Source organism: Girardinichthys multiradiatus, chromosome 24 (assembly GCF_021462225.1).
Source record: "Girardinichthys multiradiatus isolate DD_20200921_A chromosome 24, DD_fGirMul_XY1, whole genome shotgun sequence".
NCBI classification, from domain to species: domain Eukaryota; kingdom Metazoa; phylum Chordata; class Actinopteri; order Cyprinodontiformes; family Goodeidae; genus Girardinichthys; species Girardinichthys multiradiatus.
The window spans coordinates 11,669,804-11,685,294 of record NC_061816.1 but is presented as its reverse complement, the minus strand read 5'-3'; the positions used below and the strand labels follow the sequence as shown (position 1 = coordinate 11,685,294).

Genomic DNA, 15,491 nt, shown 5'->3' with positions numbered 1-15,491 from the left:
TGCATGCATGAGTTCTTTCCAGGTACTCTGGCTTCCTCCCATAGTCTCTTTCAATTGCCCTTAGGTGTAAATGAGTGTGTGCACGGTTGCTTGTCCTGTGTGTCTCTGTGTTGCCCTGCAATGGACTGTCCAGACTGTACCCTGCCTCTTGTCCGTACACTGCTTGAAATAGGCACCAGCTCACTCTGTACGGAACAAGCGGTTATAGAAAATGGATGAACACGTATTTTAAACACCTTGTATTGTATAAAGCAAAATATTCTTTATTGGCTGTAAATATTTAAATTTAGTTTGATAAAATAAGAAAGTATGACTTCGAATAGCCTCCAGTAGGGATTAATGTTTGAATCTAAGTTTTAATAATTGTGAGATTCTGTATGTTGGTTTTGATTAATTGCCATTATTACTGTAGAATCTCGTTTTTCTTTTTAAGACACCATCATGAGTGGTGAAAAGACTCCTGCTGATTGGATGTTACCCAGTTTTGATCCAGTACCCTGTAAAAGTCTCTAAAGGCATTCTGATGGCCTTGATAAAAGCTCGTTGGAGGCTTTCCCGCAAGAATCAGCAGTTTGCTCTAATTGCATCCAACAGAAGCACAAAATGCTTTATTTATTGACCGTTAAATATCAAAAGATCATAAATGATGTTTCAGAAGAATGAGCAATGACTACACAAGACGCTTGTGCATAAAGTTTTATTTTTTGTTGAAAATAAGTGTTTCTCACATTAAACCACTAACATATCTGATGGGACCCAGACAGACGAGCTACATGCTGACACCTCTGCTTACCTTATACACGTATCAAAGCATTTGCATCATATGTAGTGTGAAAAGACGAGTGTCTGAACATTTCAACGGCACATTTGACTGACTTGCCTCTTTGGGCGAGACTGATTGTACTCAGTGTCAGTGTGATGGTACAGCTTCATGCACACATCATCCAGAGTAGGTCAGCATTTGGGATCTTCTGCATGAATTTCCCCCAAAGGTGCGGTTCTCTTTTTAGACATTCTTGCATCTTTTCATTCATTCTTAGTTAAGTTAGGCGGGTCCTGCTGTGAAATGAACTCTCACTGCAACTCCATCACAGTGGTGTTTCTTATCTGTTACATGGTGGAAGGTCTTGCACTGCCAGATATGTCCAAAAAGTGTGAAAAGACAAAAACAAAAGGAGGAAAAGAGATCAGTAAAACCACTGAACACACTGCCATACCTGCTTTGACCTATGGCTGCTTTCCCAAATAGCATTTAGCACTACAATCCTCTTCGTTGATGGCTTTGGCACCACGGTGCTTTAGGGAAACACCAGAATTTCCCTCCAAATGAGTCAACCAGATGCTGATGGATGCTGGAGGTTGAATGTTGGTTTGTTGTTCAAGTCAAAATCCAGTTTTTGTGTGAGAGGTGATGAATGTTTGGATCTAATTCACCCCAACCTGCTTCAGAGAGCATTTTCCTACATTTCCCACAATGCTTTTGCAGAGAGAAGGCTGAAACTTGTAGAAATAGCATCAACACAAGTGGAGTTTTCCTCTAACTCTCCCTTTAAACCATCTAACATGACTACATTTGCACTCTAGTGACTACTCTACTCCCACCCACCCATCCACCACCCCTCCTTCAGGCTGCTACTGAATGCTACAGGGGGGGCAGCAGGTCTCCCTACGGTCGGGCAGAGGGCAGAAGTCCATCTGCCTGACAATCTCGGCGAACAGCTCGTCCACCATCGTCTTGCTCTTGGCCGACGTCTCCATGAAGGGGCAGCCCCAGTCCTCGGCCAGCGCCTGGCCCTCGCTGGGGGACACCTCCCTCTCGTCTTCCAGGTCCACCTTGTTCCCCACCAGCACCACGGGCACCTGCTGGTACCTGCAGAGGAGACAAAGATTGCAACTCATTTAACTTTGTGATACTTTGTAAAGAAAGAGGTGGGAAGAAGAGGCTTAACTGATAAGGGTACCATACAGTTCTGTGAAAAAGTATTTCCTCCTTTACTTTATTGTTTTATATCATGGCATGAATGTTAATATCATATAAAGCTAACCTGAGTACATATAACATGCAGTTCTATTAAAGCAAAAAGGTAGCTGGACCAGCCTGGTTCTGTGTGTTCTGTAAACCTAATAACTGTTAGTGCCACCGTTGGCAGCAACAGCATTTTTGGTGACTTGAGTCTTTAACATCGCTATGGAGGACCTTTGGTCCACTCTTCTTTGCAGAATTGTTTTCATTCAGCCACACTGGAGGGTTTTTAATCCTGAATGGTCTGTTTAAGATCATGTCACAACATCACAACCAGATCGAAGTCCAGACTTTGACTAGGCTACTCCAAAACCATTAGGTGAAACTGCTGGTTTGCTTCAAATCAAAGTTTTGTTGAATAACCAAAGTGTGTGTGAACTTATGGTCACAAACGGACATTCTCCTTCAGGATTTTACTGTAAGAGCATAATTCATTTCTCCATCAATTACGGCTATTTGTCCTGGTCCTGAAGCAGCAAAGCAGCTTCATCTTTAACTGTCAGTATGATGTTCCTTCTCTAAGTGGATGTATACCTTTTTGAAGCTGTGTGTTTCACATTTGTCTCCCCAGTCCATGGAATATTTTCAGAAAAAAATCTTGGGGATTTCTTTTTTTATCGTTGAATCATGACCTTAGCGGAAGCAAGTGAGGCCTGCAGGGCTTTAGATGTCGCTCTGGGTTCTTCTGTGACCTTCTGGATGAGTCATTAATGCGCTCTTGGAGTAATTGTGTTGGGCTGGCAACTTGCTGAAGGTTCTCCACCGGTCCATGTTTTCATTATTTGTGGAAAATGGCTCTCACTGATCACTATAGTCTCAAAGCCTTAGTCTTGTAACCTTTCCAGACTGATAGGTGTCAATAACTTTGTTTTATGTCTGTTCTTGAATTTCTTTAGATTAGGGCATGACGTGTTGATTTTTTAGATCTTTTAGCCTACTTCATGCTGTCAGACAGGTTCTGTTTAGCTGAATTCAGGATTCTAAAGGTCAGGCAGTAATCAAGGCATTTACTTTTTCACATAGGCCCAAGTTGTCTTGGTTTAGCTTAATTCCCTTATTAAATTAAATAAAGTAATTACTGAGGCAAATTTGTGTCACGTTAAGTTTAAGTGAAACAAAAAGGAAAAATCACAAGAAATCTGTAACACTTTTCATAGTACACGAAAATCCTTTATTACTTTTAAAAGATTTATCCCTCAGACTGAATTCTGATACATTTTTTGACACATTCTTAACTAAATTACATGGCTTATTACACATATTAATACAGTTTAACATTGCTGTAGCTTTGTTGGCCTACATACACCATCTGCAAGACATTTAAACAACAAGGCAGTTAAACAATGAATGTTGGAGCTACATTCAGTTCCAGTCCCCCAGTAGGCTCCTCTGCTGTCTAATAGCAGACAAATATGTCAGGATGAAGAACAGCTGTTTCTGGATACATTACATAACATGCTTCCACATCCTGTTTAAAATCCCTAAACTCTACATAAAGCAGTGAGAATGTTTCCCAGGATCGAGAGCTTCTGTGGCTGACAATCCCAACTTTCTTCCCTCTGAGGTATCGATACAGGGAAACCAGGCTGAAGAGAGTAATGGAAGAAGTTACTGAATAATTGAATAAAGCTAATGTGCGGCTCTCAAATGGGGTGACATGAACATTAGCTTTCGAAGAAACCATTTTCCACCCAGCCTGCATATGATATACATTAACAGTTCGCTTTACAAGAGGCAAGAGAAAATGAAAAATGATATGAAGATTTAGTTCTGTGTTTTTTTTTTTTTGTCTTCTTGCAACTTTGATGAACTGGGATTAAAGTCTCTTTCTTCTTTGATGTAATGTTTGGAAGGTATCCAGTCAACTCAGGTTTTATAATACCATATTATTACACTCCCGCCGCCATGCTTTACTATGAGTTCTCCCAGCTGAGCCAAAAAAACTACATGATGATAACTCTTTCCATGGCTCTTTTACAGAACCATAATAATATAAGCGCAGTGTCCATGATGTGCACCGACCAGGCATAACATTATGACACCCCCTCTCCCTGTTGGGACCCTCAAGAATTCAACTTTTTCAACACATTTTCATGTAAAAATAACAAACCTTTCCAGATCTAAGTTTCCATATTTCTGTGAATAGCTGGAAGCGTTTGTATGGTATCAGCAAAGGAAAATGGGAAGAGGGAAAACAGAAAGAATAGACTGGAAAAATTGAAGGACAAAAGGACAAAAGAGAGTGGGAAAAGAAGGAAGGTCACAAGGAAGGAAGAAGGGAAGCAAGGGAGGAAATAATGAAGGATATAAGGGAGAGAGAGTTTAACGAAAGATGGACAAAAGGGAAAGGATATAAAGAAAGAAGGATAGGGCAGTGAGACAGGAAATAAAGTCTGGAAAAGCAGTGAAGATATATCTAATGATTTAAATGTGTTCTGTGGATTTCTTTTCATTTCCAGTACCAAACTGTATACTAATATTCTTGTGTAATATACTACAATAAATCCTAGTGTGACTTTATTCAAACATAAAATTTAATTTCACGTACACCCCCCTCATGTTTCACTTATCAAATAACAGCAGAATGCCAATTACAGTAGGTATATTTTCACACAACAGGTAATTGCACAGAGCAGCTAATACCCTCGACCATCAATCACTCCTAAGTGCTTTCAACCCCGTCTTATTGATCTGCTGGTGCTATTGAGAAATTAGGCTCCTATCTACAAATTGGTGGCCTGTTGCCACGATGCTCTGCTGGGAAAAAAGCTGGCAAACATCTCAGTGGCCCAAAGAGGGGCAGCGAGATGGAGGAAATTAATCCCTTCAGCAGTTTGTAGGATACTTAAAACCCAGGCATTTTTACACAATGCAGCAATGCCCCACAAATGTTAAGGGTTGTTAAGGGCTCTTTCCAGCTGACATCCTCTGCCCACTCAACCTTCCCAAAAAGCTGCAGGTGACGGCAACCATTTTCCATTACAATTACAAAGAAAAAAACACCACCCAGCTGTAAAAGTGCATCAGTCAAGGCTTGAATGCAGAAGACTTCCCTGCAGCTTGACATTTACCCCCCGTCTAGCACACACACATACAAGCAGCAGCTGACCTCAGCAGGACAAGCATCTCGCATAGGTCTGCTTCCTTGGAAAGCCGAAGTCTAGAGGGCGTGAGGTGTGAACATAGAGAGCAACGCACAGACAAATGCAATCTGACAGGCTTGCAGGAGGAACTCTATATATAACTACAAAGACACAGGGAGAGCCAGTTTCTCCTGGCGGGGCGCGGGTTGTTCTGGGATTGTTTGTTGTAGCATCTAGCTGCTGCTTCTTCCTGATGATGATGTGAAGATGATGTGAAGCTGCTTAACGCAGCATGAAGGAACCTGGTACCACAGGGATCGGCGCTGTACGAGTTTGCGTCAAGTATTATTGAATAATACATCAGTCAGTGCTTGGGATTAAGCACCGGAGTTTGTCAATGTTTCCAACCCTCTTTTGCCAAAAGGACAGCTCTTATTTTTCTATAACATTTCAAAAGGTTGGACCGTAGGAACGTTGCTGTCCCAGAGTCCTCGGTCCTCTCTTGCGTAGTCTTGCTAACCTTATAGGTTTTCTGTGTTGTTTAGATCTGGGGATGAAGAGGCCAAGGCGGAAGGGTGTCTTTGTGTTTGGGGAACCATTTCTGTGCTGGTTTGGTGGAATCTTTTTCAACTTTTGTCCTTATGAAAGACCCAAAGATGAGCCATTTTCAGTTTTCTGGGAAAATACACCAAATTTATTATTTTATGAAATTTCCAATAATTTCAAAGAGCTTTTCCTATAATGCACTCTAACAAGGTTCCCATGGCCTTAGGAGGAATAACAGGCCCACAGAATCACAGATCCTCCACCATACCTAACAGCGGGCATGTGCCTGTCTACATGATTATCTGTTGCCTTTTCAAAGTAAAGCACACAGTTCCAGTTATAGTCCCTGTAGCATTTACAAAATTCCACGTTTACATTTGTGATAGAAAAGAAAATGTTTTTTTCTAGCGTCCACTTAGCGGATAGATAGCATCTAATGTCTGTTATAGAGACATGGTGACAGCATGAGGCTGCTCTTTCCTAACTGTAGCTTCTTGTGATGTCTAGTGGCCAGAAGCTAAAACAGATGGGCCTCTGTGTCACGTCCTTTTATACCACAAGGAAACAGAAACTCTTGGATTACTAATTAGTTCCTAGAAACAACGATCAGCTTAAAAAGTAAATAAATTGAATGATCAACTTAATGTAAGTTAAAAATCCTTCAGTTACATTTACTGTATCTTAAAGAAACAGTAAGAGGTGCCAATAGTTGTGCTTTTGTTCAAAACTACTATTTCTTAACATTTTCCTCACTAAACAAATTAGTCAGATTTAAGAAAGGATATTTCTACATAATATGTGAAAATAAAAAGAAAAACATCATTACAGGTAATGCTTTATTTAAAGTTGCTTGCTAACAAAGGTGTTATAACATATTATTGGTTAATATGTGAAATGTGTGTCAGCATCCACTTTTTGATGCCTTCAGGTGGTTAAAAAGGACAATTATTACCCCAAAAAACAGGCAAGGAGCTGGAATCTGCATTTTAGGGGGATTTTCAGCTCAGTTAGAACACACTGTGGGTGCTTGGCTGAAACTCCTAGAGGTATGAATATTGGTATGAGAGAAGCCAACTGGCTTTAAAAAAACACTGTGAAAATTATTTTCAGAATAATACGAAATGTTTTCGGTTGAGTTTTCTGAAGCTCTCATCCTCTGTAGCTTGGTTTCAGGTTAAGAAGTTGCATTCTCACCGTGCACGAGGAATCTTGAACAACTTTAACAAGCTACACAAAAACAGCTTGCTGCCATTTACCTCTGCAGGGTGTTATTTTAGCTGCTAGATGGAAAAAATACAAACATGCAACATTCCAACACACACAAAATGTATCTTTATAACTGAAAAAAGAGGGGGTTCTAGTTTTTCCATTTAGCCCCCCAACTGCATAACATTTATTGGGCTACCCGCTGTGCTAAATATCCGCAGTGACTTCAGCAACTCATTTTCACAAGCTCAACAGAAGGGGCGAAAACACAAGCAAACTACAAACAAACAGTCAGGCATCTCTGAAATGATGCCCTGCAGCCATCTCTCTTCTCTCTGCATCTGTTGTTAATTCATTGTCAGAGGAGTTATAGCATGCAACAATGCTGCCTTGTATCTGCACAATCACAGCTTCTATAGCACCAACTCTGCGTCAACTCCCAAAGGGTGTTACTGCTGGAGAACAAAGCTTCTGTAGAACTCAAACTGCAGTGTGCAAGTGGCATGAAGGAGAAATCTGAGATAATAAATAACAGACTGTGAATATTCCTGTAATAAATCAAGATAACATGCATTAAAAGGTTTCAAAACTTAAATCGGGTTCATTCAGATGATCTGTACATTAGAAGCAAAGACACGGAGCACTGTATGGGAGTCCGCAGACTGCAGCTTAAGGGGATCCTTTGTACTTTCGTTTAGCAACATTCATGCAGAATGTGCTTTACAGAAAAATAAAGAAACAGATAAAGAAAATTATATTGAAACAAGAAAAGCATTGAAGGAAAACTTATGTTTCACAAGGGAGAAACCTTAAAATGTTGATTTAAAACATACAAAAAAGCTAAGACAAATAGAAGTATTTTGAAATCTATAATTTTACAAAAAGGGACCCAGTGAGTGATTTAAGAGCTGCTGTAATATGATCTGTTTTCCTGGTGTCGGGACTCATCAGCAGCATCTTGGACGAGCCGAAGCTGCCTAACTATTTACTGAGACCGGTAACAACACCATTAGAACAAGCTAACCATCTGAAAATAAAACATGCAGCTTTTCTGTGTTCTGTTTTAAAGGAAAATGCATTATTGGTATTTATATGCCAGTATTTTTAGGAAGATAGTGAGCTGATTTAGTAATAGACTTTATGTGGATATTAAAATTTACATCCAGGGTTCTTGAGCCGGTTTAAGTTCTGATTTCTAAACTTGCGTTTTTGGTACCAACATATGTGCTTCTGTCTTTTCTCTATTAAGTTGGAGAAAAGTCTGACCTAACCACCGATATTGTGGACACTCTGAGTGACTGTAATGCACTATGGTCATGTTGTGACACAGAAACATGATGTAGTGTATCATCGCTCCATAACCTTAGCTAAGGTCCAAATAATGAAAAACAGTGGCCTGAGAATGGAGCCTTGAGGAACCCCAACTTTGAGTCTTGTTCGGTCAGATTTCTAATTGCCAAATTACATAAAATAGTTGCAGTCTGCTAAATAAGATCTAAACCAATCTAGCAATCAAATAGTAGTATTGTATCTGCTGTAGATAACTGTCTACAACAAACATAATAATATTTGTTTAGATACAATTTTGAAATCACAGAATAAATTGGTCTTTGTCTGGGCCCTTCTAACTTGTCATGGATAGTCCAAACTTTGTGTCTTTATCTAACCTGAGGGAGCTCCAGATCATTAAATATGAAAGTTTTTACATTTGCTTAAGTTGTTCTTTAACTTTTGCAAAAATGACTTGATTAAAGCAGATGGCTAAACAAGAAGACTACTCACAATGATGAATCACTTTCCTTTTGTATTTGGCCTGCGTGGCTGTTTTTGTTCTTTGTGTCCTCTTTGAAGTAAGTGACAGAAATTTTTCAAATCTTCTTCGAAAAATTACTTAAAACATTACAATAATAGGATTATAAAGAATATTATTTCACATCACCCACAGGAGACATAGCTATCAAAAATGAGTACAGTAAATTGACCATTATTTAAAATTTGTTTTTGTGGGCGTGACTAAGAGCAAACCAACATGTTTTCTCACAGTGAAAATCTTTCATTTTTCACTGTACTGGTAATTGTCAATTAAGCAATTTTGTGATGACTTTATGAGCCACAGACAATTAAAATAAATCCAAAACATGTCATTTTTTTGAAAGATTTGGTGTATCAAAGATAGAAAAATATATAAGTCTTTAGGACATTAAAACCAATTTCACATTTATAATGAAAATCAAAACCTCTAATGGTAAATTATTCCTGGGAAAGACAAACACTCATATAAGTTGGTCTGGCTCAACATAAAATAAATTTGGCAATACATGTGGCAATACTGTCATCAGCATTTTATTATTTCATTTTATTAGTTCGTTTAAACTTAGAGGTTGTAAGTCAGTAGTGTGGCCACAGCTTGTTTCTGCTGCCCTCAAGTGGCCAAAAAAACAAAAATATTTATAGAAATATTTGCTGTTGTCGCACTGTTTCTTATCTTGCTGTGTACCCTGGCACATGAACAAACGAAGCACATTCCTTAAAATCCTAACGGATGTCTTGTCAGTGAAGTATGCATGTTGCCTATGAAACACCCTGTTTGGTATAGCGTGCGTCTATCAGGATGAAGGGTGTAAAATCATGTCCATGACTGCTTTAGCAGAGAGTAAGTCACTTTTGCAAGGATGTCACTCTCTTGTTTTTTTTAAACACGCAGTGATTGCATGACTATCTTGGGCTGAAAGTTAACTGCTCTATATAGAATCGATAAGTGTCCCTAAGTGATCGAATAATCATTAGCCAATTAAATCAGAAAACAGGTCAGACTGCTGTCAGTTGAGCTGCTCCAAGCATTCAGCATGCTGAGGTGAGTAAATCTTTATCAGAGCAGGCAGAGCATCTGCATGGTGTGGAATCAGAGTTAGTGATGTGTCACTGCTGCAACATTTTAGTAGCACTTCTGTAGCAGTGGTGTACACGTGTGTATATATGGCATCTACAAGATTCAACGCTCATGCTACAATGTTTTTTGACGTGTCCAAAAGATCTCTGTTAGCCTGGTTCAACTGGAGATTAAATTATGCTAAAACTGTTAAATATTTATAAAATTTCTAGCTATAATACTTCATCATATTACCTCTAATATTAAATAGTAAATGAACTGAATTTATATAGCGCCTTTCCAGTCATACGGACTACTCAAAGCGCTTTACACTAGAGCCACATTCACCCAATCGCACTCACTAACACATTCATACAAGGCAACTTGAGTGCCTTGCTCAGGGGCACATCGACATATGGCAAGAGGAAGCTGAAATTGAACCCACAACCTTCTGATTGCAAGACAACTACTCGTCCTACTGAGCCACATGACAGAACATTCTGTGCCCCCTCCCCAGGCGGACTGCTCTAGAATCGCAATAAATGTATTCCCATGGATGATTTATTTTACTTTTGCTGAAATTGCCTCTTTAAAGAACCTTATATCATCACCTAGTGATAATGTACACAAATTAATTTGTTTATTAGAATTCAGCTGATGCAAATGGGTATACATCAGATCTATGCAGTATCCCACCTCTCTCCCAATTTCAGCCTCTAAAATGTTCCATGCGCTATATAAATTACATTGATGTTCACTCTTTCCATTCATTTGACATCTTGGAGTACAGTCTCTGTTTTCCAGCTCCCTAGTGGCGACTAGTGGTGATAGTCATCTAAATGTGGGAAGTTAGAGATAGACATCAAAGCATTTTTGTACCCCTAAGGGGTTACAAGATTAGTTAAAGAGGTTGCAATATAATTAACAAGGAGGGGACTTTGTTTTTGTTATTTAGTTTCAATCTTTAGACCGCCCAAAGGATTTTGGGTCCTTCTTTTTTCTAAACTGGATTAGAACAACAACAACACATAAAGTATCTTCAGATATCTCAGCTTTCAAGCATGTGTTAAATGATAATCTATGTTAAAAGACTTCAGCAAGCATGCTGCAGTAAATTTAATAAATCCAATCAGTACTGTGTTAGGAGCTGGCTGCTTAAATAACTCTCTCCACCCTGATTGAGAACACTAAAAGGCTCTGGTCAAGAAAATCGCTTGGTACCTACACCAGAGTGGCCTCCGGGACCAAGGTTTTAGTCCCTCCACCCTATTCCCACTCAGCAGTGCGTGATGCTCACCTCCTGCTATTAGACACAGCATCAGTGCAGCGTGAAAATGCAGCTTGAGTGCTTTGAACGTGCTCTCTCCTCTTGAGATGAGTGGACAATAAACCCCAACATGCCAAGGAGGTGATGCCAGGAAGGCCACACCCAGATGTTGTTTTTACGCAAAACAACTTCCATGAGGCTGGTTGATGCTAAACTTGTGCACTGCAAGAGTCTGCAGGATCTTCCCTTTTCATGCCCATGTTTCCCTGTATAAGCGTTCTCGTTCATGTAGCTCCCTAATGGAGGCATGATGTCTTCTTGGCCTTCAACCCAACACAATCCCATTAAGCTCCTGTGAGTAGGCACAAATCTCTGTGTGGTGTTTGTTGTTACTGCAGCTGGCTCAGCAACAAGTTTGGAAGGAGGAGGGATAGCTAATGGAGAACAGGAGCTAGCAAACAGTGTTGCTTGAACGTAGCTCTGCGTGTGGTGATATAAAACGCTGATCAGATAGTGGAACCATTCATATGCCTTAAATTGTTCCACAGTTTCCACATGAGGGATTGCTGCAAAGTCAACGCCAGTGACTGTCCACTGTCTCTACATGCTCATCTGGGAGGAGTGAATGCTGCAAGTCACTGACTGGATGCAATCTGCTGGGTTTTCTTAGACAGAAAAACCTTTTATCCAATTTGAATAAATAACTGAATCTGACTGCACTGTTCAATTTTTTGTATTAATTGGAATGTATGTACCTGACTGTTGTGAAGTGCCTTGAGATGACATGTGTTGTGAATCGGCGCTATATAAATAAACTGAACTGAATTGAATTGAAATTTTGTCACGATACAACCACAAAAATGACTATCATATTGGATTGTTTTTGATTGGCTGTAATGTGAAATGGTTCAAGAGATATGAATAGTTTTCCAAGGCACGGTATAATCCTGATCATTTCATTCTGCAGAGCAGTGTGAAATACAGGTAGAAACCTGGTGGCTCTATGAGGCAGCTGTTTAGGGTGGCAGCTGACTGGAGGCTGCTGTGCTCCATCGTTATATTATTCATGTCGGTGGAGTTCCCTCATGCATTCGCCAATGCTGTGCATCGTCAGCTCTGACGCTGTCTTGTTTCCACACAGGTCATCCGGTTCACTCCAGGATCTGAGCTGAACCTCAGTAACATCAGTGGATACCTAATTACCCCCCTCCTATTCAACCCCGTAGATTTTAGTTAAACTAAATATTTACCCTGATTTTTGTTATCTTTTGTCATATTTAACAGCCTTTGGTCTTGAGGTAAAACCAAACCCTTATAAAAAATCATCTGATCAACACAGCCTCACATAAATTAAAAGAGGCTCAGAGCCAGGAATTTACAACTACATCACTGCTCAAAATGGGATAGATTGCAGATTTTCTCCTAGAGATGAGCTCAGCGGATAGACTGAGTCATTGCCTGAGTTGATCAAAGCTGTCCACAGTTAAATCGAGTGTGAAAGGCACAGAAGATGAATCTGGGAGCCTTCCGATGGTTGTTGTGTGACAGGTAAGTAGCAGCTGGGCTCTTATGGGGAAACTGGTCGGAATCTCTCATGAAGAACTCGGGAACAAGTAGAGGAGTGAGATGAAAGGATTGGACTATGGATTTTATGCGGGATAAAAAGAGCTTCTAAGTGTTTTTTGATGTTTTGAGTTTGACATTTTTCTTAGTTGGTGCAGTTAGAGCATATAAATCTTTTGTAATAATTTCCCACAGGGATCAGTTGCAGTTGTTGCATAAATGGTTCATGCTGCCTCAACCAAAGACACGCCCACTTCCCCAACAAACCCAGTTCTGCACAAAAACTTTTCACTATGTAGCTTATAAAAGCAGTAACATACTGACTACACATTGACTGATTTAGACAGATCATGTTCACACTTGTCTTATTGTAAAGTCATAAAATGCCAAAAAAGATGCTGGTTTGTTGTTTGCTTTCCAGATTTGAATAAAACATTTACAAATCTCAAACTATGTTTTGCTTTGTTCAGTGAAGAATAATCCAGTTGAGGTCAGACCAGTCTAAATATGTAAGATTTTAAACTTGAGATGGGCAGACATGTCCAGACATCTTTAAACGGTGAAACTGCCCTTTGTTTTCCACAAATCATATACCAACGTCATCAGATGTGGTGTACAGCAATAAATTCTAACAGCACAATGGTAAAGTCATTAAGGGTGCAACTGAATATATTTTTTATATTATCATTATTTGAACTTTTATTTCCCCACCCCATTTGTGGCGCCCCCTAGGCCGTCCCGCCCTGGGGAGTCCGCCATATCGCCTATTTCAAGCACATCTCATCCCTAAAAAACACTGACAAGACTATGTCTATTTGAAAAGCATCTAATTGGACGGAGTCTCACCTCTTCACCCTGATGATCTGGTCCCTCATGGGCTTGATGTCCTGAAAACTTTGCTGGTTCACCAGGCTGTAGACTAGGATGAAGCCCTGGCCGTTTCTGATGTAAAGGTCCCTCATGGAGGCGAACTGCTCGGTGCCCGCCGTGTCCAGGATCTCCAGCACCGACGGAGAAGAGTCCACCTCAATCTCCTTCCTATAGAAATCTTCGATGGTCGGGTCGTACTTCTCTATGAACGTCCCGGTGACGAATTGGACCGTCAGGGCGGACTTGCCCACCCCGCCGCTGCCCAGCACCACCACCTTATACTCCCGCATCGCCTACCGCTCCTCTGGAGTCAAACCCGGCGTGTAGAAGAGAAAGAAGAAACGCATCCCCACGCAGAGGAGCCTGCAGCCAGCCTCCAGAAGACGAGATGCTCCCACAGCTACAAGAATGGATGCTGGAGCAGCCTCTCTACTGAGATATTCCCACGCTACCTCGCAGGGACACCATTCCAGAGGCATCCATAATGCAATAAGGCGGCGGTGGGGTAAAAATAAGAGCGGCTATTATTAGAAACATCTAGACGGCTCATCTTTTTTATGCGTCGAATAAACAGAGAGCCGGTGCTACATTTCTCTGCACGGTGGGGTTCAGCGGAGTTAAAGGCAAAAAGCAGATGTAACCTTAAGAAGACACTGGAGCTGGGAATCCACGCCTCTGGAGTCGGCGCATCCTCTGGATGGTACCATTTCCTGGAATATATGGAGGGTGATTAGTGCCACTATTAAATAGGGAGGCAGGAGGGGTATTCGTTAAATAACTCCATGTATTCGTGTAAATTATACCTCAAAATAATAATAAAATAACAACAGCAATCTATTAATTTTATTATGGAGCAACTATGGTGCTCCAGTCAATCCAAATTATTTCACCACAGACATGACTACTTAAGTTTTGGCTTTCTTAGGAGAATATCTATTCATGCCAAGCTATTGGGCAACTAATGTTGTGCAGAAATTATTTGCAGCTTAATAAAAAATCTAAATGTCCCCAATCTCATTTGATCATTTGTATGTATTAAAGTGAAAATAATAATACAAATTTCTGTTTTGGAAGTAACAGGCTCACACTGACAGGGCAGTTAAGGTCACTAATAGGGTCGTTTAAAATCTTCTCTCGGACATTTTTTGGCCCAGTCTTTGTGTTTCGACTTATGGGTCTTGTTCAGTGGTGGCCAGGTGTCAGTCTTACCTTGGCCACGTCTCTGATCTCTGAACACTTTGTACTTTCAGGTGCTCCAGGTAGGTTGAAGTTCTCGAATATGACAGCACTGGAGGAGAACGGGTTCCTGGTAGCTTCTTCTCAGATTTTGCAACAATTAATTTGCTGTTGTCTATTTGCAGCAAAACATTTGATTCAAAACACATAAGTGGAAACATTATGACGGGGCCAGGAAATATTTGGAGATTGTAACTTAGGGGAAACGCCAGAAAAATCTCTACAAATTTAGTTGTATTTTATTTCCCAGTGGGTCTTTAGAAAAAGGGTGACATAATGATGACAATTAAACTTATTACACTGCTTTATTTTAGTTGCAAATTGCAATTTCTAAATATGTTACAGATTTTATTCATGTGGATGAATTTTAAGGCAGTTCAGAATTTTTGTGGTTACTGTTACAGTGTAACCATAAAGTGCTGCAAAAGTGGGAAACACTGGATTTATCACAACACAAATTAAGGCAGTGTAGTTCATAATGTTGGGAAAAAAAATAGGAGACTTATTGGAATATTCAGTTCTTTGTTAAGAAATGTTCACACATCCGTGTCTAATATTATTTTTACTTAACTCTGGAAAAGGAACATAAATTTAATCGAGTTTTACACCCACCCACTAATATACCCCCTAATAATAAAATCCTGGGTTACCCCTTTGGTTGAAACAACTTTATTAAGATGCTTGCCAGTCTTTTAACATCACTATGAGGAAAGTTTGCCCCTCCTCATTTTCAGCTCTGAGATGTTTGAGGAGTTTATTGCATGTTCAAGTCACCTCATAGCATCTCAATGAGATCAACTTCTTGGCTTTGACTCATTCTGAGACTTT

The 15,491-nt window shown here is 40.1% G+C and overlaps 1 protein-coding gene across 1 annotated transcript; it reads right to left on the bottom strand.

Moving 5' to 3' along the window:
• Positions 1-682: 682 nt before the first annotated feature.
• LOC124861655 (ras-related protein Rap-2a-like) lies at positions 683-14,340 on the bottom strand. The gene is made up of 2 exons (XM_047355541.1): positions 13,404-14,340; positions 683-1,870 (listed from the first exon to the last, which is right to left on the bottom strand). Exons 1-2 carry the CDS (start codon positions 13,715-13,717, stop codon positions 1,633-1,635), a joined length of 552 nt encoding a protein of 183 aa, XP_047211497.1. The 5' UTR covers positions 13,718-14,340; the 3' UTR covers positions 683-1,632.
• Between the last annotated feature and the right edge of the window lie 1,151 nt (positions 14,341-15,491).

Coding starts and splice junctions, on each gene's coding strand:
- LOC124861655 (XM_047355541.1), bottom strand. CDS start 13,717: ATGCGGGAGTATAAGGTGGTGGTGCTGGGCAGCGGCGGGGTGGGCAAG. Junction 1,871..13,403: donor CAGATCATCAGGGTGAAGAG/GTGAGACTCCGT, acceptor TCTCCTCTGCAG/GTACCAGCAGGTGCCCGTGG.